The sequence below is a fragment of the Artibeus jamaicensis genome, unplaced genomic scaffold (genome assembly GCF_021234435.1).
Source record: "Artibeus jamaicensis isolate MK-2021 breed Jamaican fruit bat unplaced genomic scaffold, CSHL_Jam_final contig_327, whole genome shotgun sequence".
NCBI classification, from domain to species: Eukaryota; Metazoa; Chordata; class Mammalia; order Chiroptera; family Phyllostomidae; genus Artibeus; species Artibeus jamaicensis.
Window position 1 is genome coordinate 5,713,376 of NW_026521772.1, and position 27,350 is coordinate 5,740,725.

At 48.5% G+C, this 27,350-nt stretch overlaps 1 protein-coding gene across 3 annotated transcripts in view; it reads right to left on the bottom strand.

The window, feature by feature from the left end:
* Positions 1-820: 820 nt before the first annotated feature.
* RGS8 (regulator of G protein signaling 8) overlaps positions 821-27,350 on the bottom strand; it is a 32,774-nt gene continuing 6,244 nt past the window's right edge. The window contains exons 1-7 of one of the 3 annotated variants that reach the window (XM_037145654.2): positions 23,966-24,152; positions 22,046-22,159; positions 20,872-20,945; positions 16,454-16,555; positions 15,558-15,622; positions 2,438-2,604; positions 821-1,218 (exon numbers count right to left, since the gene is read on the bottom strand). In XM_037145654.2, the coding sequence (XP_037001549.1) occupies positions 1,036-1,218; positions 2,438-2,604; positions 15,558-15,622; positions 16,454-16,555; positions 20,872-20,945; positions 22,046-22,051 (597 nt within the window). In that variant the 5' untranslated portion in view covers positions 22,052-22,159; positions 23,966-24,152 and the 3' untranslated portion in view covers positions 821-1,035. Of the gene's footprint in view, positions 1,219-2,437; positions 2,605-15,557; positions 15,623-16,453; positions 16,556-18,919; positions 19,049-20,871; positions 21,363-22,045; positions 22,160-23,965; positions 24,153-27,350 lie in introns of those variants that run through there. The other 2 variants (XM_037145655.2, XM_037145656.2) reach the window with 2 other exon arrangements.

Here is a 27,350-nt window from a genome sequence, read left to right on the forward strand (position 1 = left end):
TTACATGACCTGCATGGAAGGAGGGACAGAGAGAGGCAGGGAGAGTACTAGGCACCATGAGAGCTGTCCATGCTATGGGGATTCTTCACCAAGCTGTCTGTCATTCTAACAGATCGGGGGAGGGGGGTGTGATGGCACAGGAGGCGAGGGCGGAGGGTACACTAAGCAGCAGAAAGGTTATGTGGCGCCCCATTGCACAGGGCGTACTGCTGCTACACTTCCTGGTCGCTCCGCTTCTGGGAAACTTCTTGGTACGATTTAGGAAGATGTGCAAGCTGTATCTTTCTTAAGAGTAGCTCCACATCACAAGTCATGAAGGACATCTCCCAAGACCTTTTCTGGAATGGTCTTGAAGGGGTGGGCTGGGGGGGGGGGTCTCGTGAATTTCCTAGACTAAGATGGGCAGCGAGCACAGATTTTCACCCTGGTCCTATGGAAATGGAAGAAACAGCTGACTCCGTGGAGTTTGCCCCTCTTCCAGAGGCCACCTGTCCATGAGAGTGCTAGAAACCTGGGATTCCACGGAGACCTCGCTAAGCTGTGAGGTCCCAGCACCTGGGACTGGCTGGGACACTGCGACAGCAAAGCTCAGAAGTGAGCCTGTCTTCTCACCATTCCTCCGAGGGGTATAGGGCACACGAGAGAGTCAGGAATCCTACCTGAGGAGGGTGTGGAAGGGGTGGGGAGTGCGTTTGTGTTATGTACAGGTTATCCCGGCCTAGCGAATCCGCCTTCTCAGTGGAGATAACCCCAGGCATGGAGAGCAAGCTGCTGACCCAGAGAACGGTCCCAGAGAACGGTGACTACAGCAAGGTGCGACCGCTGACCGAACCACAGCCGAGGGTAAGTGAAATAGAGCCCCAGTTCTGGTGACTGCATCACACTTCAGAATGGCCCTGCATCCCCTCCCCACCCCTAGCCTCCCAATCTAAATGCCTCTGCTTTTGAACATCTATGACATTTCACATTAGAATATGGTCTTGGCAGCAAGGGGGCGGGGAAAGCCGGTGATGTCCAAGAGTCCCCATCTGAGGTCTAGCTGAGCCTCCTCTGGCTTTGGGACAGCAAATCTAAGTACATTTTGGATCTCAGGAACCTGGGGTAAGAGTCTTTCTCCATGAGGCTGTGTACTTTTCCCTGGGCTTGGTCAAAGCAAGTCAGGGATGGCTCTTGCATGTTCTTCCTCGTGGCTTCTCGGGTCTGGAAGTCTATGTTTACCTGGAGACACAAAGAGAGAGCATGGTCACAGGCTCTCCATGGCCGTCCTAACTATGTAATAATCAATGGTTGCATCTTACAGAGGTAAGGTTAGTCATGCTTTCCAAACCATTCTCATGGGGTCATCCCTATTGATTCCAGAAAGAATCCTCTGATGTCTGAAGACCAGCTAGTCCTCATTCCAATTTACAGATAAAGACACCAAAGAAAAGAGATACTAAAAAGCTGGTCTAAAGTAATATGGAAAGTTAGCAACAGAGCCAGGGCAAAACCCCAGTTCGATTAATTCTTAATCCAGAAGCTTTATAATATCAGGCAGAGTTAGACTTGAGACAGTAGGAATGCTCATTCCCTACAGTAAGCTTGCCCTCTTGCCCTTTCTTAATCCTAAGAAAACAAATGCTCCAGGAGACAGAGACTGTGCTCGGAATGCACACCTCCGCTCCAAGCAGCATCATAAGAAGCCTACAGCATGCTGGCCACTGGCCAAAGACCTCCCGCAGCCCACACCAAAGCCTAATTGAAGAGTCCTAGGCATGTAATGCACCTGAGCTCATTGGCAGCAAATATTTTTCTTCTGTAAAACCCTCCCAAGTAAATGCCTCTTTAATGTTTCAGACCAACAGCACATTGATTTCATTTTCTTATTATAAGTAATTATAATAAGTGATCATAAAATTATATAAATGACTGTAATTACTCATTAATGAGCAGTGACAAATATTCAATAGGTGCGTTATCCCTCATACTTAGAGTAGCCTTGAAAGGAAGGTGATGTTATATCGTTCTACATCGGGGAAAATGTGATTCAGAGAGGCTAGGTAATCTGACCAAGATCACGTAGCTAGTAAGTGGTGGAGCTGAGATTGGAACAAGATTCCAAAGGGAGGCTCATTCCGTTAAGCCACGCTGCCTCCCACTAGGAAAACTCACATGGACTCCATGGCGTCCAAACTTGCAGAGTCCTTCTATAGACACAGTTCCTGAGGGCAATGGTTAACTGAGAGACAGCTAAAGCACTCATAATAGAGCCCCTTTTCTAAAAACCCTGGGCTCTGCCCCCAAAACGATCCCCTTTCCACCACTAGCCATCCGAGCCTTGAGGCTCAGTTCAAAAGGAAGTGCCCATCATGCCCAGCTCAAACCCCCACAGAGAGGGAGGTGTGAGCCAGGAGCCACGGACAGAGGTCTGAGAAGACGCTGGCCTCTGCCAACACACCTCCCTCGGAGCCTGCACATCCACAAACTCCTCAAAGATCCTGTGGGCCTTGGAGACTAGTTTTGCAGTGGACCTGGTCTTCTTGAACTCCTCACAGGCCAACCAGAACTCCAGGTTCTCCTCGCTGAACTCCGTCTTCAGGAAGGCGCGGAACGCGGCCACCCCATCTGTGGATGTGGAGGGAGATGGAAAGGAAGAGATAGGAAGAAGCTTAAGCTCAAGAACTGCAGAAGAAAGAGAGAAAGGTAGTAATAATGTCAGAGTGGCCCTGTCTAAGCCCCCTCTGCTCCTCTGTATCCCCTTTATGATCTTAGACACGCAGGTACTCGGAAGCGAGCCTCCTTCTCAGTCAAGGATCACAGTGATGTTAAGGAGAAATAGGTAGGAAAACACAGTAATAACGGCTATGGGAAGGCCTGGTCACTTCCAATCAGCCCTCAGAGGTCACTGCCTGTCCCCTATTAGGACTTGGCTGCCCCCTGGGTCTACTGGTGAGCCTGTGTTTCTAATTAGGCCAAATTAAGACATATAACCCACTCCTTACCCTAATCCAAATCAACCACCCTGCATGAACAATCTATTATGAAATAAACTAGGGCAGGGTGTGAATTCCTCAGGGCAAACCCTTCACTTCTACCAGAGTCATGTCTGAAAGTGAACACCGAAGTTCAGCTGGGAATGCCATTCATTTTACTACAGGGAGGCAACTCCCAGCCTCTTTTGGAACATCTTGGAGGCACTGTATTTTTAGGTGTCCAACCTGCAGCCTACAGGCCATATGAGACTCAGGATGGCTATAAATGTGGCCCAACACAAAACTATAAATTTACTTAAAACGTTATGAGTTTTTGTGTGTGTTTGTGTGTGATTACATGTCACAATGTATTCAATGTGTGGCCAAAGACAACTCTTCTTCTGAGGTAGCCCAGAGACCCCAAAAGGTTGGACACCCCTAGATAACACCGATCACTTATTTTCAAAGATCTTGCCTTCAAATCATGTGTTTTAATGAACATTAATTGTCATTTTTGTTCTGAATGGCAAAGAATACACCCTTTCACTTGTATTCAAACAAAGCCTCCAGTTGGAATAAGAGGAGCAGAATTAGCTGTAGATTTGGAGAAGGAAACAGTATTCATTGATAGCCTGTGCGTTCAGTTGATGTTTTTCCTTTAAAATATTTTTATGAATTATTTTAACCCTTACCACTCTCCTCTGTATGAATAACATTAGTAGCCTTAAAAATATTTTATTTATTTTTAGACTGAGGGGAAGGGAGGGAGAGAGAAAGGAGAGAAACAATGTATGGTTGCCTCTCATGCACCCCCATCGGGGGACCTGGCCTGCAACCCAGGCATGTGCCCCGACTGGGAATCCAACCAGTGACCCTTTGGTTTGCGGGCCAGCACTCAATTCACTGAGCCACACCAGCCAGGGCTGGTAGCCTTCTATGAGCTGTGCTATAACATCCTGGCCACCAGGAGCCCAAAGACCTTCCCTCAGAGGAAGGCCAGATACAACTTAGAGTAAAGTCAGTGCACTGATTAAAAGTGACTCCCACTATGATGTTTTACTTCCTTCCTAAAATTCATTATGAGGACAGCATGTTAAGAGTTCTTAATGCTGGATGGTGGCATGACCTGCTCCAGCATCCGAGATGCACCAGGAAGTAGCAGAACAGCACTCTGCCTGCGACGATTTGTCGGATTGGTGGCGCCATGCTGCTGCTGAATTTCAGCGCTTGCTTTCACTCTTCTGAAACATTTTTATTTCTCCTGATTAAAAAGTCATTGTTTACCTGTCTTTCAATGGAGACATTTTACTGCCAATGCTAAAACAATAGCCATAAAACCCAGACTTTTAAACGCAGGAGCCCGAAACTTGAGAGAGAAAAGGGGTTTTGATGGGACTCTCAAAGCTAAATTCCAAATCACAAAGAAATCTAAATTCGGAGGTATGAGCTGAACGTGTCAAACAAAAGTAGGGGGTGGCCATGAATTCATTGCCCAAGCCAGGACATTTCTAAGAGTGAGGGGGGCACTTCTGTTAACCCCATGGGAACAGTGGGCATAAACCATGGCCACCACAGGCGAAAAACAGGACATGTGGTCACTTCATCTGTAAGACATGGAAAATGGGGAAAGCAAAAAAGGATGTAAGCTTGCTCCCCACTGGGCAGGATGGAAGTAAACTTCTTCCTACGCTGGAGAAGCAGGAGGAGAGTAAGAGTCTAGACTGAAATGACAGCTTTGCTCAGGGACCTCCTCACCAAGCTGCGTTGGTACATGGAACTCGGAAGAGAGGAGGCAGTAGAAACCCCGATACAACGATAATCAGAGGGAGCGTGAAACAGTGAGGTGGTGACAGTCATGCAGAGAGATGGCCTGCGAATCATTCATTCAATGCAACGATTCAGTTAAAACTGCTAATGTACAACGTCCTGTTCAAAGTCTCAGGATACGTCACAAAACAAATTAAAAAATCTCTGCTCATAAAATCCCTTGAGATGCTCTTTTTTGCCGCCCTTGCCTCTTCCAAGTTCTCACAGAGGAGGCCCAGAAGTTTCCACAGGCTCCAAAACACTCGGATTCGAGAGCTAGCCCACCTGCCAGGAGACCACAGCCACAGCAGAGACTGCAGGCAGCAGCTGGATAGAAAAACATCTGGACCTGTGAAAGCCTCTGGGGAGACAGTGCCCGGACAGCCGAGGTGGCCTCTGAGTGGTGAGCAGTCCACACGTGACAACAGGACAAGAGCCATGGACAGGGAGGACCTGAGGACCACGGGCCAGGGACCTGCCCCTGCTGTCTTTCCACCTCATTCAGAGAGAGGGAATGAAATGTTGGGGGGAGGACCCCCAAACACCATGCATTTACGTAACAGAGTGAACGCAAAGTGACATAGAGGTGTAACATGGAAGAGCCTGTTGTTCTTGAACCAGCAGAGATTAAAGTCCTTGAATGGGAAAGCTCAAGTTCATTGTTTGTGTTCGATTCTGTTTTGCTTTTCATCAAGCCAAAACAGGGGTTTGTGAGCAAGCTGAATCTAGTTACAGATAAAGAAAGAAAATTACCTGTCTGCATCTCTCCATGGTATTGGGAAGATAACCCAGCTAAGGAAACTGGCCTGCCACCGTGCAAGGTGCAGACACTCTTTCTTTTCATCTCAGACTCGGCTTTGCTGGGTCTGTGTGCGAACCAAAGAGATAACACCTGCGAGAGTGCTCTCAGGGATGTTGCTTGACTTCCTCTCATTTTATAGATGAGGAAACCGATGCTGAGAGAATTGGCTTGGCCGAACTTATGCAAGGAATTATAGGTAGCATTAAAAATATATAAGGCATGCTAAGTCCTAATCCAATGCAGCAATAATGCCATCTCTGTTCATTCATTGATTCATGGATTCATTCATTCACTAGGTGACCCAGGCATTCTGCTAGATGCTAAAAACAGGCACAAGTAAGCTCTCCAAAAACATACAGTGAAAGGGTGATTTGAGCCAAGCAAAGATAATCATGGTAATCATGGGGTAGATGTTAAGTCATAGGATAGAAAGTAGGATGCTATTGTGAAAGTGCCCAGGAGGGGCGCCAGAGCCAGACCTGAGGGAGAAAGGGAAGACTTGCAGGAGGGAGAAGCTTCTAAGCTCAGTGAGAGAAGAAAGGGGCAGACAGAGAAGAGAATTGTGGGGGGACAGGGTGAGCCACATGTGCAAAGGCCTAGGACTGAGAAAGTTCCTTTCGGTAACCAGAAATGGTTCAGTAAGACTAGTGTCAAATAGCAATGATAACACTAAAGACCACTGAGCCTACTGGTAAGATAGAGCCCAAGAGATGAAGGACCAACACAGTGCTACGAAAGGAAGTGGCCGCTGTGCCCAGTGCCACCCAGAGGTCAAGCTGGATACCGTCTGAGAGTGGTCGCTGCAGTCAGTGACAAGACTCAGCAGCCAGTGGCAGGGACAGTGTTAGGGGGTGGGGGGCCCCCAGCCACTCTGTGGTAAGTGTAGTGGTAAATGAAGGAAGTAAAAACAGTTATGCAGATGTCTCTCGCAAGAAGAGAAGAGAAAGATCAGACAGCATAGCCATCTGGAAATAGGTCAGGAAAGAAGGAGGGGTTTTGTTCTTTGGGGTGTTTTTATTTTTTACTTTTTGGTGAGATAGTCTTGAGTGTGTTTAAGCATTGATCTAGTCCGAAAAGACTTGCGGAGCAGGAGGAGCTGAAATTAAAAAAGAGGGTCTGCTTGATCAGATGTTGCAGGTGGAAGAACAGAGTGGTGCTGGGGAGAAAGGAAAGGCCGAGTGTGACTGCAGGGAGGTCTCCAGCTGGGAGTCCCTCTTGGATTTCAGCTGGAGAACGTGGCAGAACCTAGCGATGGTAGGGTTTTATTTTGATGTATTTATTGAGGATGGGGGGCAGGGAGTTTTATTTATTTACTAGCTGCCATGCTTTTTGCTGGGGGTTTTACAAACACCAGCGCAACTTATTTCCACCATGCTGATCAATCCATAGTATCACTCTCATTTTTCCATAGGAAGAAACTGAAGCTTACAGAAGTCAAAGTTCCCGGCTACCCAGCTGCCACCAAGAGCCAAGTTCCCACGACTCTATTACAAGGTCTTTCCAGAGATGTTTGCAGGCAGAAGAGAAAGAGCAAGGCAAGAGAGATGAAAGAGGGCAAAGACTTGTATCTGGAAAAGGCGAAGTCTTTTGGAGGAGAGCAGCCAAGGTCTGGGGACATTGTGAGAAAGCATGGCTGAATGACCTTGTCCAAGTGTCTGCTGCTTCCCGCAGCCTCCACCCAAAACGTGCCTGCACTTCCAGGGTAGATTTTGGAGGAGGCGAGAGGGGGACCAAAACAAATAGGATGTGTGAAATGTGCCATCGATTTCAAGGAGAGAGCTCGAGGAGAGATGAGGAAGGAGGGGTGAACGGCCTGGCAGGGTTGCCCCTGAGAAACAGCAGCGCCCACCGGGTGTAACAGACTTCCTGAAAAGCTCACAAGGCCCTGCCCAGATTGGCCTGCCTGCACCCCACCTCCTCGGCCCGCCCACCACTCTCAGCCCCAACCCACCCCTGCCTTTCATATCCCCAGGACCAGGCTGACAGGCAGGCCTGAGGGTCAAAGAGAAACTTCACCGGGAACAGTGGAAGTGTAAAGGGGGGTGTGGAACACCCCCTGGGGCTGCCGGCCCCGCCCCTTCCCCTGAGCAGGGGGCCTCGGAGGCCTTCTGTGAACAGACCAGTTGTCCCCCCCACCTGGCCCACCTTTCCTGCTTATGTCACCTACCAAAGGAAAGGGGACCAGAGCCACAGCGATTCTTCCCCCCATCTCCGTCCTTTCCCCCCTCTATCACCTCCCATCTCTTCTCAGCCAGGTTTTCACTGGAGCCTCTCCCTGACTCTCAGCACCTTTCCCTGTCCCATTCCCTTTTCTTCTGTCCTTTGTCCTTTTCAGCCCTTTCTGCATCTTTCCCTTTCTCTCCACCAAGACCCTCCCCATCTGCTTGCCAGAGGCTGTAGTCAGTTTTAAGGCTCTGAATGGCTCATGGGCATCTACTGGCAGCTCCTGGGGTGACCTGCATTGTGTTAGCTGTGCTTCCTCTGCAAGGGCCCCCTGCACCCTACTCTGTGCACTCTGGACGCTGCTCCCTCCCCTATACCCAGGGAACAAAGTTCCTTGTCCACTGTCCCCACAGATGCCAGGCAGCTGGACAGAGTGACTTCTCTCTTGTTCCTAAAGCCATTCTGCCTGAGATTGTGTCCTGACACACACTGGCTATTCTGACCTTGAACAAGACACCAGCCTCTCTGTGCCTCCTTCCTTCATCAGTGAAATGCAGACCCTAACGATGCTGCCCCACAGGGCTATGGGATTGATCAAGGTCACGTAATACACGCGAACAGCACGCAGGGCCTGACACTCCAATCACGAGTGCCCCCTCCGTGTTTGTGACAGTCACAGTTTAAGAAATCATCACACAAGACATAACATGCCTAACAGCAAAAACCAGTCCTGATCATGTCAGGCTGATGGGTGGTGAGCAGCTCACGGAACACAGAGAAACAGGAGGACCTGCCTTGTTTTTCATTTCCCTTCAGTTTTCTTTGTAGGACCCTCTAAGAAGTCCAGGCTCTATGACCATTACACATTTTTTAAATCAGCGTCTGTCTATCTAGCCACAGAAGGAAAAGGCTCATATCCAGAATTCCTGGAACGCCGAGCAGAATGTTGGCGTTCTCCTGAGCATGCACAGAATCTCCAAGAACACGTCCCGTGGCCGTGCACATGCTTCTTGCTGCTGGGTCCTCTCTCTAGTTCTTTGATGCAGGGTGCTTACATAAGGAGAGAAACTGGGTCACTATGAACGGACAGCGCAGCTGGTGTGGCAGGGAGGGGGGCTTAGGTAACAGTTCAAAGTCCAGGAGCCCTGACTGAGCTGGCATCGGGGGTGGGCTTGAGCCTCGCTCAGTGCCCAGGCTTGGAAAATTACAAGACACAAGGACAATTTTTGCTGTTGTTGTTGAGCTCTCTATTACCAAGTGCAATCTCAAAGACCAAAGTCCTCTCGCATCCCTGATCAATTGGAAAAAAATAAACCAGTGAATGGGTTCCAAGGTCGGACAGAGAATAGGAGAGAAAAATACATTTATTTATAAAACCCAGGATACACGCACTAATAACGATGGACGCAAAACCACTTTCATTCAGAACCAAGTTCACTAATTTGAAATTTGTGATGTGAACAGCATCCGGAACAAAGCCTTTCTTTTGTGTGAGCCACAGAATAAACAAAGTAAATGTTGGTTTTTAAACAAACAACTAGAGCTAAGTAAGATTTAGGTAGGGACATTATTTCGAGGGCACACTCTTTCCAGTTTCTGGAATATATTAGCAAGTGATTGGTATGCTAATTATACTTCAGTCCTGCGAGAAACATCATTTTCTTCACTGACCTCTACTTTGTTAGGGTATTTATAGCAAGGTGATATATTATAACAGTAATGGGTTGTGAGAGCCTCTGAGCCAGAAAGGACAGGAGTGATTCCATGGCCGCCTTCCACCAGACGCAAGGAATTGCTGAAGCTCAGAGGTCACGTGGGTTCTTATCCCCAGACGAAGTAGCAGACAAGTAAGAACAGCCTGGGTCTTACAACTGCTATTCCAAAGTTCTTCCCTAGTGTATCTGAGTCAAGGAACAAAAACACAGGCTAGAGCCTGTATCTCCAACTCTTACAAGAAATAAGCCAGGAGTTTTCTATTAGAGGAGAGAGAAATGCCCCTAATACGTGGAAAGTTTAGCATTGACAAGTGACTCTTTTTATTCCAGAGGAGTTATATAAAACCCCATGTATACCAGTCCACAGCCTGAGAGATTTCAAAAATTAAATGTCAAAGAATATTTGCCTCATTGGCTTGATACAGGAAAACAGTGGGGATTCTCAGAGAGCGACTATATCAGACTCACATACTGGGCTCTTACATACATTGAGAGCATGAGGAAGGGGACCCAGAACTTCACGAGGCAAAGGAGGGTGGGTATTACAGACTCTGAATAAGTCCACCTGTGATGCTCATACAGCCCCACCCTACCTGCTCCGTTTGACCTCTCACTGCCTATAGGGACAAGAGCTGACACTGTCGTCTAGCATCTAGAAATCATGACATGCCTGTTTCCTCAACAAATAAATGTGTTGTAACAAAAAATAAATAAAAAATACTTATCCCCGTCGATCCCCTCTATGTAAAAGTCATTGTGTTTAGCACTTCATGGCCATAATCACATTTAATTCTCACAACAAATCTACAAACTAAGTCTCATTATTCCCTTTTTTTACGGATGAGGGAAGTGAGGTTTACAGAGGCGACATAATTTGCCAAAGGTCACGCAGCTGGTCAGTGCCAGATGGGTGTTGGGGGCCTGTCTAATTGCTTTCATTCAAACCTTTTCAACAAGCTTTGAACAGCTGCCTTATATAATCCAGGCCCTCCCCTAAAGGTTAATGTGGCCACATTCCCGGGTGCAAGCAAAAATCACAACAATGAGAGGATGGCAAGGAGAAAGAGAAGTGTCTTTTTCACCTGTCTCCACCGTACGTATCTCTAACCCTTATCATCAGTTTTACCCAGGAAGCACACCGGCCATACCTGTTTAGTTACTGTGAAGCGCCTGCGCCGTACCTGCTACCTGTGTGGGACCTGCAACACACAGAGGACTCACCAGCAAAGGGAGGTGCTGCCGGAGCACTTTGCAAAGCTACCGTGTAGTGATTAGCTGTTTCTTGGAAAGCACAGACCGCCTGCCTCACCGAGAGGCACCAGATTCACGGTTGTCCGTGCGTGTGTTTCCGAACAGTGCTTCTCGAGCTTTGGTGGGTACAGACCTCCCTGGGGGCCTGAGAAATGACAGATTGCCGGCCCCACTGCCAGAGTTCTGAGTCGGTAGGTCTGAGATAGAACCCTGCAGCTTCCGTTTCTCACCAGCTCGCTGCAGCTGCTGGTGCTGCCTTCCTTGGATCGCACTCTGGGTTACACCATTTATTCTAGAATCCTTGACGTGGAGAGGGATGGGGGAGGGCTGTGCAGGAAATGGAAACGCGATTGTCAAACTCTAGATTCTAGAGCTAAAGACCATATGGACAAACAATAAAGGGATTTCATGAGCTGGTCATATTGGTGTTTGTTTGTTAGTTAGTTTGTTTGTTTTGTTTTGGGTTTTCTGTTAGTTGCTGTGGGACCAGGTCGAGTCATTATATCTTTCCATATCTCAATCATTATCCCAAAATAAGCTAATTAAAAAAAAAACAAAAACAAATGCCTTTTGTCATTGGTCCCTTTTCTCCGAGATGGACACTAACTCTGCAAATGCAAAAGAGCTTTAGCTATGCTGGTCCACTAACCTGACCTGTCCCCAAACCTTCCAGGGGCCTGGTGGGGACAGGTCAGCACAGACCCTCCATGCTCCGTGCAGACAATGAAACAAAAATAAGGACCAAGCGGATGCCCAGGGTGAGGGGCTCTGTCATCCAGGTGTGGGATCAGGCTGAGAGAGGCGAGAAAAAGGGGGAAGAAGCCCTGTCTTCTGCACCTTCACCTTAAAAGTGGAGTGATCCCACTTTTACATCCAAAAAACAAAGGAAGCAGAGAGCAAAGGAGGAAGGAAGAAAAGAGAGAAAGGAAGGAAGGAGGGAAAGAAGGAAGGAAGGAAGGAAGGAAGGAAGGAAGGAAGGAAGGAAGGAAGGAAGGAAGGAAGGAGGGAGGGAGGGAGGGAGGGAGGGAGGGAGGGAAGGAAGGAAGACTTGATTAAGTGTTAAGGACCGAATATCCCACTAAAAGCTACACAAACAACAATCCCGTGTCTGAACCTCATGAGGAATGAAAGCAGAAGACACACTGTTTGGGGCCTGCTCTCCAGCAGCCAATCAGAAAAGACCACCCCCCACCTGAGAGCTGGAACCTTCACACTCCAGGGTACGAGCTGCAGAGGCAGGAAGGCTTGTGCACACACACACACAGCTATGTACACACATACACGCACACGCTGCGAGGCAGGCTACATGCACACCTCAGATACCCAGCCCACTGTCCCTGGGTGAACAGGAAAATGACGCCATATTAATGCACGTTAGAAATCCCTCTCTATCTAATGAAGCCATCAGCAATTTTAATTTCATTTTTCATTTGTTAGTTAAAAAAGCAAGAGAGAGAGAACACTTAGCAAATAATTATCTCCCGGACCTCCATGGGTGCTTCTTCAACTTTACACTGTACTCGTCACCAAATGTGACTGGAAATAGCACTGCTTCAACTATTTGCCTCCATAGATACTTTCTTCATTCTCAGGTTTAAAACCTAGCAAAGCTGCCTTCTCTCCCGCAACCCACCCCTCTGCTGTGATTTGAACAATGGGACCCTACCCAAAATAGGAGAAGGCTTTACAACACAGATGCCTTCACCCCTCCTCTGGTTGCTCGAGCCATTTCAGCTTCGAAGCAGTTTTACGTAACCCTGTCAGCTGTGCCGGCTCCAACCACCTGCCCTCGGGGACTTGATATTGCCACGCCCCGACGGTTAGTGCACACAGCATTCTAGAACAAGGGGGCAGAAGTGGATCCAGCCTCTGAGACATTCTCACTCCAGGTCCTTCACTGTAGAGCAGAGAAGACAGATTTTCCAATACTCGGGCATTCCATCGAGGCTGCCTAGCTGTTGAGCAGCAGACCCAGATCACAATCGGACTACCAGCCGAGGTTCTTAATTGTACTGAAGTCTGTTCCCCGACTACATGGAGACAACGCTCTGCACTAAAAGCAGCTCTTCTGCTCCCAGCAGTGAGGGCTTCTAATGTCGACATGATGGGATTTAAGAGGGGCACTGGATGTTGGGGTTCTAGCTGCAATCGCTTATTTGCAATCAGCACACTGTATTATTTCTTGTGTTCATTATACACATGCCTGTTTTCTCAGAAAGCTGCAGACGCCACCAGGGAGGGACTGTTCTACTCTTCAGCCAACCAGCTATTTGGCAAGGATTTTGTAGAGTGGACACCCAGCTACACCTTTTGTAAGACAAACGAGTGACCAAAATACCCATCAGAGTAGGGAAGGCAGAGAAGCTCTGTAGATGGAGAATGGAAATAATAAGAATAAGTTGAATGTTTCTGAAATTGAAAACTTAGGGAGGACAGCTGCCTAGGTGTGGAGAATTACCAGAAAGTAGGTTCTAATCTAGACCAACACACTTTTCTCTGGAGCCCAGTCATCCAGCGATTCTCCCTTCTTTACTTTTTAGGACATTTTTGTTGTCTTAATTGAAAGCCCTGTGCACCTTTGATCAACCGCTGTCCCTCCCGAGGGACCAGCACACACACCATCCTTTCGGAAAAGCTCAATCATCCCTAATTGAGTCACAACACTAACCCAAATTAATCAGACTTTTAGAAAGTTGTCAGCGCTCATCAAGGAAATTTGGGCTCCAGCTCCTCCGCCACCTTCCCGGGCAGTGAGCGTTCAAGTCCCAAAACCTTGACATTCTGCCAGTGACCTTGCACAAAGACCCTTTTCTACTCAAAGACATTCATTTTGTTGTTTTTTTTTAATTTCTGTAGTAAACAGAAATAAAAAACAAACATCAGACTCCAAGAAGGATCACAGAACTGCAAAGTCCAGGAAGGGTATTTCTGCAGTTGTTTTTCAAACAAGGAATCTGGCGCCAGCCTCTAAGCCCTAGGGGAGTCCTCATCTCAGAAGAATGTTATTGAGTTCCTGGAAATAAAATGCAACCCAACAACAGCAGAATCAAATGTCTTCAGGTCTAAAAGTCATCGAATCAAATAAAACCGAACCTCTTACATCTCCAAGTCTCTCCACGGCAGCAACCCAAACACACCCAAAGCTTCCATCCTCATTTTCCCACCAACACTCTGTCTCTAACAACTTGATGTTAGTAATTGGCAGCAAACTGACAGCCTTTTCTCAAGACACATTTATTTTGCATTTGATAATTAAGAGCATTGTTTCTAAAAAACAACACCACCCCGTCCTTACAAAACACCTCTGAGTAGAGAACTCCAACTTTACCCCAAAGTGTCCTCCTATGAAGTCTCCTATCTGGGTGACAGACGGCACACAGGTAGTCTATCCCCGTTTTAGAATGAGGAAACAGCCTCAGGGATTTGAAATAAGTGAGTCAGTCATGAATCTGGAATAGAAAGGAGACTGCAAGATGACCTTGAATCAAATCCAGCCGGAAAAGGTATAAACCGATAGTGACGCTCATTTAGCCTAACGTAACTGCTGAGAGTAAGCCTCATAAAAAAAACAAGCATTCCCGTCCAATCCTGAGCATTATCATGCTTATGCCATTACCTTGGCGAATTCAGCACATAAGCTTCTGTTGGGGGTATGGCCATATGTTATATACTGTAGTATGCTGCTTTATTTTCCTTCCTGAGTATAATCCATAGACGCTAAAATGACAATCTCACAAAATTACTTGCTGCAATATGTGCTTCTCTTTACATCCTGAATTTCAGTGTAAAATCTATTCACAAGCATTTGTTAATGAACCTTAGGATTAGGGGCAACTGCTCACCTAGCGGAAAGCCGAGTCACTTCCAAAGAGGTCTTCTGAAGACTGAATGACGCTGTCAGGGCCCCTCAACGATCTAGTAGCTGAGCTGGGTGGAAATCGAGAGCTCGGGTTTGACTACCAACGAATGCCCTTCAGGGTGTAAAACCCCGCTCCCTGATCCACTGGAAACCAGTCTCTCGACTAAAAGCAGCCCTTCCGCTCCCAGATCAACCAAGATTTCTAACGTTGACATGACGGATTTAAGAGAACCAAATGTCTGTGGGAGACCTTTTCTCCTCAAAACACCCTTCTCTCTCCCACCCCAGGGTATTTAATGCCACTGGGATTTTTAAAGCCTAGTGAACTTGGACTTGTTTACATGATAAGAGAGCCAGGGTGGAAGAGCGTGGCCATTTTTAAGGTTCCCTGCCCGCAGCCCTTCCTGCCTCTGTGGGAAATAGAAGAAGCAAAAGAGGAAGAGAGGGGGAAATGAAGAGGAGGGTGGCAGAAGTGTGTCCCAGTAAGACGGGCACCAGGTCAGAAACTGAGGGGCCTGATACGGCTGGGGTCGTAAATCCCCCAAATAAAAAGTGACAAGAAATAACTGCCAACTTAAGTGAGCAACGAAATGCACAGAACATTCATTTGGCTGAGAGTAATTCCGAAGGGACTCCAGTGCCCTGTGCACAGTCCTCTCGTCTCATCAGTGAAGATCAGGGCGGGAGCTACACTCTCTCGTTCCCCTAGCACCTATCCTTCCAACCCCCTAAGCTACATTTTTTTTGTACTAAAACTGCTGAGAACATAAAGGCTTCTTGGGACCACACTTTGAGCTCAGGAACAGAGAAGAAAACCCTCTTTCCACTGCATGTCGAGTGAGATTTGTTTTGCAGACGCCCCTCCAGGCAGGAGGCTCTGAGGGCAGGGAGGGAGGGTGAGCGGTCAGAAGCACCCAGTACGGCACTGGCCTGGGTCGTGGTGGGATTCGGCGCATCTCTTAATAAATGAATGACTTGCCGCGACAGGATGAAACCTGAATTCTACTCACACTTATGGGAGAGAAGCACGTCAAAGGAATCGGCCCACCTGGTGGCTTCTTCTGTGGAAAGTCTCCTAGAAGAGAAGAAAACATCTCTCTTGACTATTTCTGAAGTAACCCCCTCTCCTTTGGGCGTCCCCATGATGTGCCCAGGAAAACAAACCACAGCCATGCAGGGTGGATGAAGACCACCCCGGGATTCCTGAGATTGGGTCACAGTCATGCATTACATTCTTAAATAACTGATGGAAAGACAAATCTCAGGATTGAAATTCAGAGAATTGGTATACTGATGTTCAGTCTAAAACACGAAGCCAAGCAAGTGCATGATTTAAAGATGTCAAGATAACAATGGAAAGAAATGGGTCTTGGAGGCAGAAAAGTTGGGCTGGGCCTCTGACGCTGTTGCTGTCACCTTAATTCTTTTGCCTCTATAATGGGGACAGTGACGTGCATCATGGAACCCTGTGAGGGTCAAATGAGGTGACATCACTGAACACATGGCTGCACCATAGAGGCACTGAGTCCAATGATCTCAATGTAAGCAGATTTCTAGAGCAGAAAGGAGCATTGGTGTCCAAATCGACAGCTCAGGTTGACCACTAACTAGGACCAAGAAATATCCTTCATGACAGCTTCAGCAAGCTGATAGAAGATAACATTTTTCTCGAAAGTCAAAGGAGTGAAAAAGTAGACTGAGTTAAGTCATACACACTGGGGAAAAAAGGAAAATAACCATCCTGTCACTCAAGTTCAAGGATATAAAAGTCACTGCCAAGAGGCAGAAATTATAGTCCCTTGGTTCATCTGGTTAACAGCTCACTGGAGAAGAACAGACTCTGCCTCCCCAAGGTGGGAGCCACGCACCGGGCGCCCAGGGGGTACCCAGTGGCCGTGCTACTCACTTCAGAGCACGGTTGGGCTTGTCAGGAAGAATCGCGGTGAAGTCACTACAGGAGTCTGACTTGTGAGACAGGCATCCCAGGCGGGTCCTCATCCCTTTGTTCCTGCAGCAAGCACAGGGGCAGAAGGGCGGGGACTGTCAAGATGAGAGCTGTTAGCTCCATACACAGTCCCAGGAGCTGTCGCTGCAGAAGCCAGCACTGCCTCCCCCACCCGCCTTCTGCCCCAGGTGGCCCCTGCAGATTTCATGATCAGGAGGAGAAACACCTAGAAGATCAAGGGATATACTCATTCCCTAACTTGACTACAGGAATAGTAATAGGTACCCTGCCCCTAGAGGCCTGATGCTTTTTAGAGCTGACATGCAAGTTGATGGAAGTCAAAGAAGGTCATTAGCTGGGAAGATTGCTAAATTAGGATTCTCTGTAGGGAAAGGAAACACAGTGATGACAAAACAGCAATCCATATTTTACTCTCCCACCAGGAGGGCGAAATAGCAGCAACCACAGCTCCTAATTGCAAAGGAGCGTGAGGGTTGCTCACTTGAGGGATGTGGGGTGTGTATCAGAGTCTTGGGGCACAAAGCTGGGAGCTTCAAAGCAGGTCAGCCGTGACACAGATTCTCCCCACGTATCCCACCAACCTGGGGATATACCCGAATGGCCACAGACCAGCAAGGTCCATGCCTGCAGGTGAGAGGAAGAGGGCTTAGAACACTCTGCGGGGAAGAACCAGTGCCAACCCTTTCATCTATTTAACTAAGCTCTGCCACTGTTATTTATATTTCGGCTTATCTCAATCAGTGGGCTTGAAACGTTAACATACATGTTTACGATTCTCATATATTTTATTTTCCTGAGGTCCGGACACTGAATAGTTATCTATTTTGGAGGATCCAATGAGGAATCATGTTAACGTCTCTTTCTGATCCCCAACTTTGGGCCCTTTTTACCTTTAACCAGATATTGGCAAACTACAGCCCTGGAAGATGTTTTTGTCCATAACGTTTTATTAGAACATGACAACCCCCATCTGTTTACACAGAACTGAAAGCTGCTTTTGAGCCCAGAGTTGGGTGGTTGCAACATAGACTATGTGGCCCAAAAGCTAAAAATATTTACTCTCTGGCCCTGGACAAAATAAGTGTACTGATGTCTGACCTTTCACCTTGGCAACCCCCAACATGGAGGGCAAAGGTAAGTAAGAAGGGTTTGGTACAATCAGATCAGGACTTATGAATGACTTATAAAAGGGGACTGCCAGGTATCCATGTGTAACAATTCATCCTGGAAATGGGCCGAGGAGATGCCATGTTCCATGTTGGAAGGACGTCCTTACTGCCTGGCTTTCGTTACCTCTTTTCACAGATCTTGGGCCCAGGCAGGGACATTCGAGGTGGTCTACTTCCATCTCTTCCTTTTACTTCACATGGGTTTTTATCCCAGGGATAAGGGTTCACGGAAATCTAACCAATGTCCCCTGAGAAGGCATTACATTTGGCGAGGCTGGACAGCATGTGCAATCCACAGCCCAGCTCCCAGGAAAAGTTGTTTAAGGCTGAGGCGTCCAAGTTCCCAGAAATGTCCCCTGCCCTGCAGAACATTGGGCCTGCTGCACACCCTGGGCTCCCGCCCCTCCTCCCAGCCAGGCACGCCGTGAAGCCATGAATTCGTGGCATTTCAAAACATCTGCTATAGCAAGCATCTCATGTCCACTCACGCTGACAAATCACAGGGCCCTGTGATGCCAGGCCACACGAACAACTGACCAGGGCCCTTGAGTCAGCACATTCCACAAATTCAAGGGAAACCCTTGCTCAGGCTGCAGCACAGGCCAAAACCAACTTTCAGTGAGTCGGTTCGTTCCTTGGTGCCTCGAGGCCATCAGTCAGTCAGGTCGGTGCTCCCAAAACGCAAGGTAGAGGATTTCCCCCAAAATGGCAGATCCATGCAAGCCATCAGACAAGGTTTAGCGGGGAACAGGGTAAAGAGTGCTAGGTGTGGCCAAGACAACAAAGTTTTTCCCAGATAGTTTGCAAAAATGGTTTGGAACAAAATGGTTTGGATTTTCCATCTTGTCTAGCTGAGACCTCAGTTCTAACCTTTTAGTTAGGTCTAAAACAATGGGAGCAGAAGCAAGAGCCAAAGGTTAAGTTTACTTAAAAAAAAATCTAGGCTAGCCTTCATCTTCATTCCCTGTCCCAGTAACTCATAGAAGTCCCATGATGGTTCAGTCAAGTTCATGCACATTGAGTTGCATCGGTCCCTGGGAGGACTTGGCGCTGAGGCAGGCCCTGCTTGCAAGGCCATGACTGCAAAAAGTACCCCTGGAAGGACAGCACTGTCCACACAGAGGCCTGGGGGACAGACGCAAGTGGCCCAGCCCTGGGAGGCTGCAACAGTGGGGTCGGGGGAAGGTGGAGAAAGAGCGGAGGGGCAGGGGCAAAAAGACAGGTGGGCAGCAGTTACCTTCGTGGCATCAGTAAGGCGGCCATACAGGCACCCGCTTACGGCTAACCCTCTGGCTGCTGTGCAAGGACGTCGGGGCGGGAGATTGGACGGCGGGCCACAGGGATTGACCCTTTCACGTCCTCTCACCTAAAATCAAAGAATCTGCTGTAAGAGGGGGCCACCCTCTCTTATCCGATGTGCTACAAATCCTCTCTGACGGCTTTCTGTCAACTGAGTACCGCCCCCCACACACCCCGTGCCTCACAAATCTCTGCCCGTCCCCGGCCAGGGCAACCAACCAAGGATGGACAAGACCTGCCGGTTGGTCAGGAGTTTCTATTTCCCCAGCTGCTGGCCATCCACAGTAAATTGGGACTCATGCCCCAGCGACCAGCCAGCCAGGGGTGGGAGTTGGGGGGGAGGACATGGCACGGAACTTGCTCCAGAAACATTTATTTGATTGGCGGCTCTTCTGACTGCTGCCTCCCTCCCAGGTTGGGACCCGTCTCGGAGGTGGCAGTGTGGGAGCCCTGGGAGGGCGTGTGTGGGAGGAAGGCTGGGTAACTCCGAGACAGCCCCGACAGGTACAGTCACTGCACAGGCTCGCTCCTCTGCAGAGCTCACAGGCACAGACAGAAGAAATGAATATGCGAGTCACTCTTCCTGGCCCATTGGAAGCTGCCTGACCTTCCTCAGCCCCAACCAGCCCATCCCTGACCGGAGGCAGGAGGACATCAGGAAAGGGGCCATTGAGGTGGAGGACTGATAATCTCGCTCTCCCGAGGGTCTCGCTCTCCGGGCTTCAAACCCGTTCTTCCCACCGAGGAGAACTGATGGGAAGAAATGGGAAGATAGCAGCCTGTCCACAAAGGGATCCCCTGGGGGACCCTGATGCCAACCATCAAATCCATTTGGAAAGAAACCTGATTTAGATAGATAAGGCCCCTACGAGATCCGGCTACGTTCTTTTGATACTACCTGGGACATTTCACAAAGACTTTTAAAAATACCTCTTCTAATAATACCCTAATTAATAAAATAACGAGATTGCTCCGTTAAAACTAAAAAAAAAAAACCACCAAAAAGTAGTTAGGCTTTGTATAAGGCTCCTCGCCAAGGATACTGACATGGGTTGTGTCCCCTGACATTAGGGACGTGTCCTTAACCTTGTTCCTAACCATGCAGGTGTATACCTGCTTCCTCAGAAGCCAGGAGATCAAAGCCTTTTATAGCTGTAAGGACCTCTGAAAATCATTATTTTGGGCACCTAAGCCTCCTTTTCTCTGGCTTGTGAAATATAGCCACAGAGGAGGAGGTAGGGGGTCTTCATGGCCTTGGAATCAATCAGAACCCGGAACCACCACCTACATACACAGCAGGCAAGGTCATTTGGGGCGGGTATCGCTAGACCTCCTGTCACCGCCTGGCCACCCTTCCCATTCCCACTGCTAGCCCACACAGGCTTGCTGGGGTGGCTCAGTTGCCTGCCTCCCTCTCTTCCAAACCCAGCACTGCCCACCAGTGCCCCTCAGACCCTCCACTGGCCCTTCAATGAGCTTGGCCTCGGAGCCCATTGAATAAGGATCTGCAGGGATCTCTGACCCCAGCTTCTTCATTCATCCCAGCAATTCAGGGCTCTCATCCCATTTGGGCCTTGACTTTTGGGGGGCAGAGTTTGGGGTTACCTGTAGCCCAGAAAAACCAAGGGTGTGATTACAGCCACAGTTCACATGCCCTCCTAGTCACATCAAGTTGCAGGTGACTCTACAGGATGGGTCTTAACAGGAACAGAAGATGCTCAATGGGAAAAATCAAAGCAAAGAGCCAAGATGTACAAAGAGGGGAAGAGAGACTAAGCCTCGGCAGGGAGAAAGCCATCAATATGGAGAGGCAGGTTAATTAAATATGGATAATGCAATCAGCCCACACGAGCACCGGAGAGGAAAGGAAAAAGCAAAAGCCATACTCACTGTCTTTGACCAGTCCTCATGGCCTCCGGGTCTTTGCCAACGGGATGGTCAGAGAGTCTGCAAGTTAAGGAGCTCTGGGGAGAGAGCAGATCTTTCTTTTAGCAGTCAGATCCTTGGTGGGCGAAGGGCATGTGTGCATGCCACTCGTCGACACATGCGGGCATGCACACACATCCACACACGCAGGCATGCACAATACACCTCCCACCACTTGAGCCGGGCAGCGAGCAGCCCTGCTGAAATCTCCTCTCCCGGTTTGTCACATGCAGTAAATACTGAAGCAGCCTCCACCCGGCGGGCGGCGGCTCAGCTCCAGGGCACAGCCTGCGCGCCCATCCTCATTGGCAGGATGCTGGAGGTGCCCCGAGCAGAGCTTGCCTGGCACTCCTCCCGCACCTTCCTCCTCTGCTTCACTCAGCTGCTCCAGGCTGCTTTGGCTGAAGCTCAGGGAGAAGTCCCCACAGCCCAGAGCTGCCTCCCTCTGCACCCAGAGGCTGTGCGGGGGGCAGCGAAGCCGTAGGTATTAACTCTTTCCGGCCCCCAACGAAATCAAGTGTCCAGGGGGCCCTCTACTAATACGCTCTGCCGCTGGCTGGAGACTGGTTGCTGCTCAGGAAGCCGGGAGCATAAAAATCGTGCCCCAGACAGCTGCTGGCAGCAGGAGCCAAGCCGAATCAAATCTCCTAATGAGCCAGGAGGAGGGGGCTGTCTTGCTGGGTGTGATGTGATGTGATAAATGCAGAGAGCAAGAAAGCTACAGGGCAGGTCACACATCTAAATTCCACCCTCTTTCTCCCAATTTCTATTGTGCTGCAGTACAGAGCCAAACCGCCCAGCCCTGAAATTAATTACCACAACCCCCCACCCCGGCCACACCTCAGCTGTCCCCTTACTCTAGAGAGGCATCTCTCCGCTCCCACCCCCCAGCCCCCAGCACACCACTCCTCACTCCTTGAGAAATTTCCACCTCCCCAAACATATATCCAACTCTGTGTTCCTGCCTCTCACCTGATTTTTCCTACAGTGGAAATTCACCTCTCTCCCTCATCCATCACCTAGCAACTCCCCCTTACTTGCATTTGTTATGGAGCGAGACTTTTCCCTTTGTTCTGCCCAATCTGCACATTATTCCAATTTTCCTGTCTTTTACGTTTTCTTTCCCCAACTGCCTTACCCACATGGATCTTCACACTGCCTGTTCAGTTCAGGAGGAGGGCTCCCTCTTCCTTCCTGTCCCGGTGCTGTGGTTCTCTGCATGTGGTCCCTGGACCAGCAGCGCCAGCATCACCTGGGTGTGTGTTAAAAATGCAAATGCTCAGGCCCCACCCCCACCCCCTCAGACTCAGAAACTCTGGGGATGGGGCCCAGCCTTCCAGGGGGTCCTTGAAGGCATGCTCAAGTTTGCAAACCTCTGCCTGGGGATAAGGCTGAGCTTCTCCTCGTTCCTCTCTAGGTCTCCAGCCTGCTCCCACTCAAGAACTAGCTCCATATGCACCCGGACTTTGCTGCAAGTCATTTCTGACACCCAGAAGGCAACATTCGTCAGAGGCAGCACCAATCTCTATGGAGAATGATGACTTTTTAATAAAGACATTAGATTCCATTTGTCTAACCTTTTACAACGTACAAAGCATTGTCATGTGTCATCAGCCCCATGCTATAGTCACACAGAGCGTTATTGTCCCAGAGTTACAGACGAGAAAACTGGGGCTAGTCGGGTGTCATGCCCTTTTCAAGGTGTCACGACACCTGAGAGAGCTCAAGGAAGGACCAGAAGTTGTTCTCTGTGACTCTTACATCAGAGCTTTTTCTACGCGTTACGCTGGGGCCCAGTCTTTACTGGCAGATGTACTGATGCATAGCCTGTCTTTTCACAGTGAAAGGATGGCATCAAAATTCTGACGCTGCCTCTGCAGTGACTCATTGTCTCTCTCTGAAAACGTCCACGGTGCCTCCCTGTTGGGTATAGGGAGTCTGGTGTTGATGAGTGAGATGTGAAAGAAACATTTTCTATCCCTTGTAACCTCTGCCTTGAACTCTATTGCCAGCTGAGATTTAGAATTTAAGTGTAAAAAGAATACTTCAGGACTCGTTGGTGGTACCCTGTCCCATAAGAAACCAGGACAGATAAACTCGTGCACAAAAGCCCACTGGTCAGCATTTCCCTGATACGAGATAAGTTCATAGCATAGGGTGGACCCATCCCTGGATTCCATGTACGTAGCTAATGTTTAATGAGCACTTAGTATGTGCCAGGCCCTGTGCCAAGCATTGCACTTGGGTTATCTTATTTGACTCTCGCAACAAACTCAAAAGGCTGATGACATATTTATCGTCCCCACTTTACAGGTGGGAAAACAAACACAAGCCATTTATAAGTGGCAGAGCTGGTGTCTTATGCCAAACTTCATGCTTTCAGCCCTGGCCCTCGCTTTAACACAAAGGTGGTGACATCACAGGACTGGGCATCACATGCTGAGCTAATGGGATAGAGGCTTCCTTCCAGTCTCAGGATGCCCGGACTGGCATCCAGGATTGAAAGGCATCGAGGAGACAGGTCAGGGCTGCAGATGGGCCCACGTCTCAAGCGGAGGCTGACCAACCATAACCAGGTACCAGAATCTTCAATTAGCCTTCAGAGCGATAACGGTCACAGGAAGTCAATAAGCCAACCCAAATGTTTAAAGAAAGACATCATAATTAATAAAGCCAACTAATCAATTTTTAAAAAGAGAACAAGAATATTAAGAGCAGAGGTTCAGAAGTAGGTGGACATGCATCAGCCGTGAGTAAAAACAGAAAACTAAAACCAGTCCAAAGTTTTTTTTTTATTTTACCAAAACACTCCTAAACACCAAGGAGTAACAGGCCACCTGGTTTGGGAAGCACAGAACAGGCTCAGGCCCCCTTGCTGGGGAGGACTCTCACCTGACCCTCCCGCCTGCAGAGACCGGTGCATAGGAAATTCCGGGGGGGGGGGGGGTGGCGGGATTAAGCTGAACCGAGGGGTCAGCCTTCCAGCATGGTCTCCTGTCCTGAAGGAGAGAAATAGTAAAGGCAAGCAGGTTGGAGCGCTGATGAGAAAGGCACTCACCTAGTTGGACTTGGCTCCTGTGGGCTTGGAGCCCTGACGCAGGGATACAGAGCTCTGGATTCTTTCCCGGTTACTGATCCGCAAAGTTTTTCCCAGGAAAACAGTCATCACCAGCCCTGCCCTGGCTTCTCGGGCCGCCCTGGTTCTCACCGCTCTTCCCAGTCTACATTTGCCCTCCCAGGAAACCGTGCAGGCCACCGCTCCTCTCCAGGATCAGAGTTTCGGTCTTGCCTCTCCGGAGCTCCGGGCCAGTTTTCCAAACAGCCCCTCCCTCTCAGGCCCCGCAGGCACTGCTGCCTCGGGAACAACCGCCTTTCCCCCAAAGCCCCCCATTTCTGCTGGGCCCCCTGCGTGTGCTCATGTCATCGCTCCATCCTAGCCCCTCAGGGTACCAAGTACAGGTATTTGGCTCCTCTTCCTCTCGTTCCCTGTGCTGAATTGGTTTTTAAACCTCGCCATTGCCTTTATGCCATCCCCGCCCATCCGTTGACACTGCCCTGCCAGAGGTTATTTGGCTCTCAGCCCAGTGCACGGCTTCCATCCCTCCTAAATAACTGATTTTCCCGCCCCCATTTCATCAATCTTGATTCCCCCACACCCTTGTGGCACATTTACAACCACGAGAGTTACCCCCTGAACAGACACCACGAAGTGGGTCATCCATATAATCTTCGATGGGCTCCACAGCAGCAGCTGCTTGTCCTTCTTGACAGTCCAATCACGCGATCCCATTTACTTCCCCAATCTTATGTCCCCTCGTGCATGCATCTGCACACACACACGCATGCACGCATGCATGCACACGCCTGAGCCCTCGGCTGTTCCCGGTGTCCAGACTGCTCCCACCCTGGATCTGCCTTGTAACTCCCAGCTCCTCCTGGAAACCCAATACCTCCAAGCTAAAAATTCTCCTTCCAAAGCTAATTTGGAACTTCCTCCATCAGAAGGAGCTCCCCCAACGTCACACCACCACACAGCTGTGTGGTCCTCTGACAGCCCCCACCGCAGTCCGAAGTTCAGCCTTGTGATTTGTTTCCCGATCCTCCCAAATGACTGTGTGCTCCGCAAAGACTGACTGGAGCACTGCTTCCCCTGCTACCGACCCCCATTTGCCTTGTACCGAGCAGGTATTTAATAACCACCGTCTGAACTGGGCTTTGCATTCATTAAAAAAATCTGAAACGTTACCAAGGGTTCCTTATGTCAGAAACACATTAGACTTCCGCAGTCTCCAGGTCAAGACTGAAATTAGCCGAGTGCTAATGATACTCCAAGGCAGCAGCGTGGGTACCCACGGCATTTGCAAACTATTATTCCCAACATCCCAGTCAAGGCGGGGTGGAATCACCCCAGAGCAAAAGGAGCACCTGGCATCATTGCAGGCCCCCAAATGTACTTAAGTGGAAGATAAAGGGAATTAAAGCCTGCGATATAATATTTTTAAAAGCCATGGTAGTGGCGGAGGAGGTTTATTGCCAAATGCCATGTGTGTGTATTGGATCAGCACACCACCTAGAATACGACCACATTACAAGCTTTTAATAAAACAGTCATTTGGATATTAGACTTCAATTCCGGTCAGCATGCTAAAGCTCTCCGCAAATCTTTTAAAAGCGATTTCTACTTTGTAGCTTCCTAGTAACAGTAGAGACATGAAACAACATATGCCGCATTGATTTGGGGTTTCCATGGAGACGGGAAGGACATAGGGAAGGGAAGGACAGAAAGAGGCCACTTGGCCCAAAATTCTGCTAAAAAAAAAAAAGTATCTCTATTCCATTCCTCTGAGCATTAGCAGCCTCATTTCCTGTTCATCAGTTCAAGCATCCGGATATTTAATTGGTAATGAGCCTGTTCGACTTCTCGCAGGAACATCAGAGGGGCCGAGAAAGAAGTCAGCAGCAGAAGGTGTGGGCCCGTGAGGTTTGCAGAGAGAACCCAAGAAGCACAGGATTTGGAATCAGAAGCAAGCGTCTCTGGGCCTAACTCTTGCTGTTCATTAGCTCCATGACCCTGACTACCCTTACTAGCTATGTGCTCGCTAACTAACATAACCAAGAGCTTTGCATTTAAATTGCCTTTTTTGTAAAACATAATATCACACCCCTGCCCCCCTTATTTTTCAAGGTGGTTATGAGAAAGTAACAAGAAAGGTTGTGAGAAGAAAAAGCACCTTGCAAATTCTAGTCCACTGTACACTTGTATTATATTTGGTGATACTCAGAGCTTCCCTTTAAATGAAAGTTTGCCAGTGACTAAGAATATGCAAAAAAAAAAAGGCTGATTTTGTGGAGTGTATACTGATGGGTGGGGTGGGGGGAGATGGGAGGAAGGCCTTGGATTTGACAGTCCTGAGTTTCCCGAGCTGTCAATGTGGGCAAGTTACTCTCTCCCTCTCTGAGTGTCCTTTTCATCGTGAGCAAAATGGGTATCACAACACCAATGTCACTGGCTTGTTAGCAGGATTAAACAAGATCATGCAATCGAGTGCTGACAACGATGTGTGACGAATGGCAAATGACTGTGCAGCGTGAGCCACGGCTGTTAGCCTTAGTGACTGTTACATCACCTGTAAAATGGGATTCAGAATTCCCACTTCTTCCTCATTTTACCTAGAGGATTACTTGGAAGCTGTCTGTTCAGCTATTTGATAAGGTCTTCTGGGGGACACACTAAATAACTTGAATGTTATTATTTCAAGGTTCAGCTTTACCGCCTGCTCGCTGAGGTGATACAAAACTGTGTGAAGCACATTTGTAAGGATTTTCGAACTCCTGGGTGGCGAGGAAAGTTTCGTGGCCTCTGTTACCTTTTTCCTTTTCTCGAGCCCTCGTTTGTCTCCTTGCCACTGGCTGCGACCTTTCCTTCTTTCTGACCTCTTTCTTTTGTTCACTGTCTTTGTACTTCTTCTAAGTGCGTCTAGAGGAATTTTTAAAATTAAATTTAGGAGGCTTTCTTGTCTAAACTGCAACTGTTCCTTAGGTCTCCTAAAATTAAACGGTACATCGGCAACAGGAGAAATGACGTGAATGGGTGGATAGTTTAGGATTAAAGGACTGTCTCTCGGACCGTGGTCACCAGTGTTTTTATAGATATACCTTAAACACACATCAATCAAATGCAGCTCATGAAAATTGATTTTGGATCCTGATTCAGATTTAAAATCATAAAAACACTAGGAGGCGATTGAGGAAGTTCCAGCACTGATTAGACATCAATATTAGCGTGATATCAATACTGAGGTTATTTTTTTCTTAAGCAACTTTATTATTTAAAGGTGCACTCAGAAAACATTGAAGTCAAAATGACATGCGATTTGTGAGTGTGGGGTGTTGAGGGTGGGTGGTAATACGGAGGAGATCACTGTTCTAGTCTCTTGCGTATA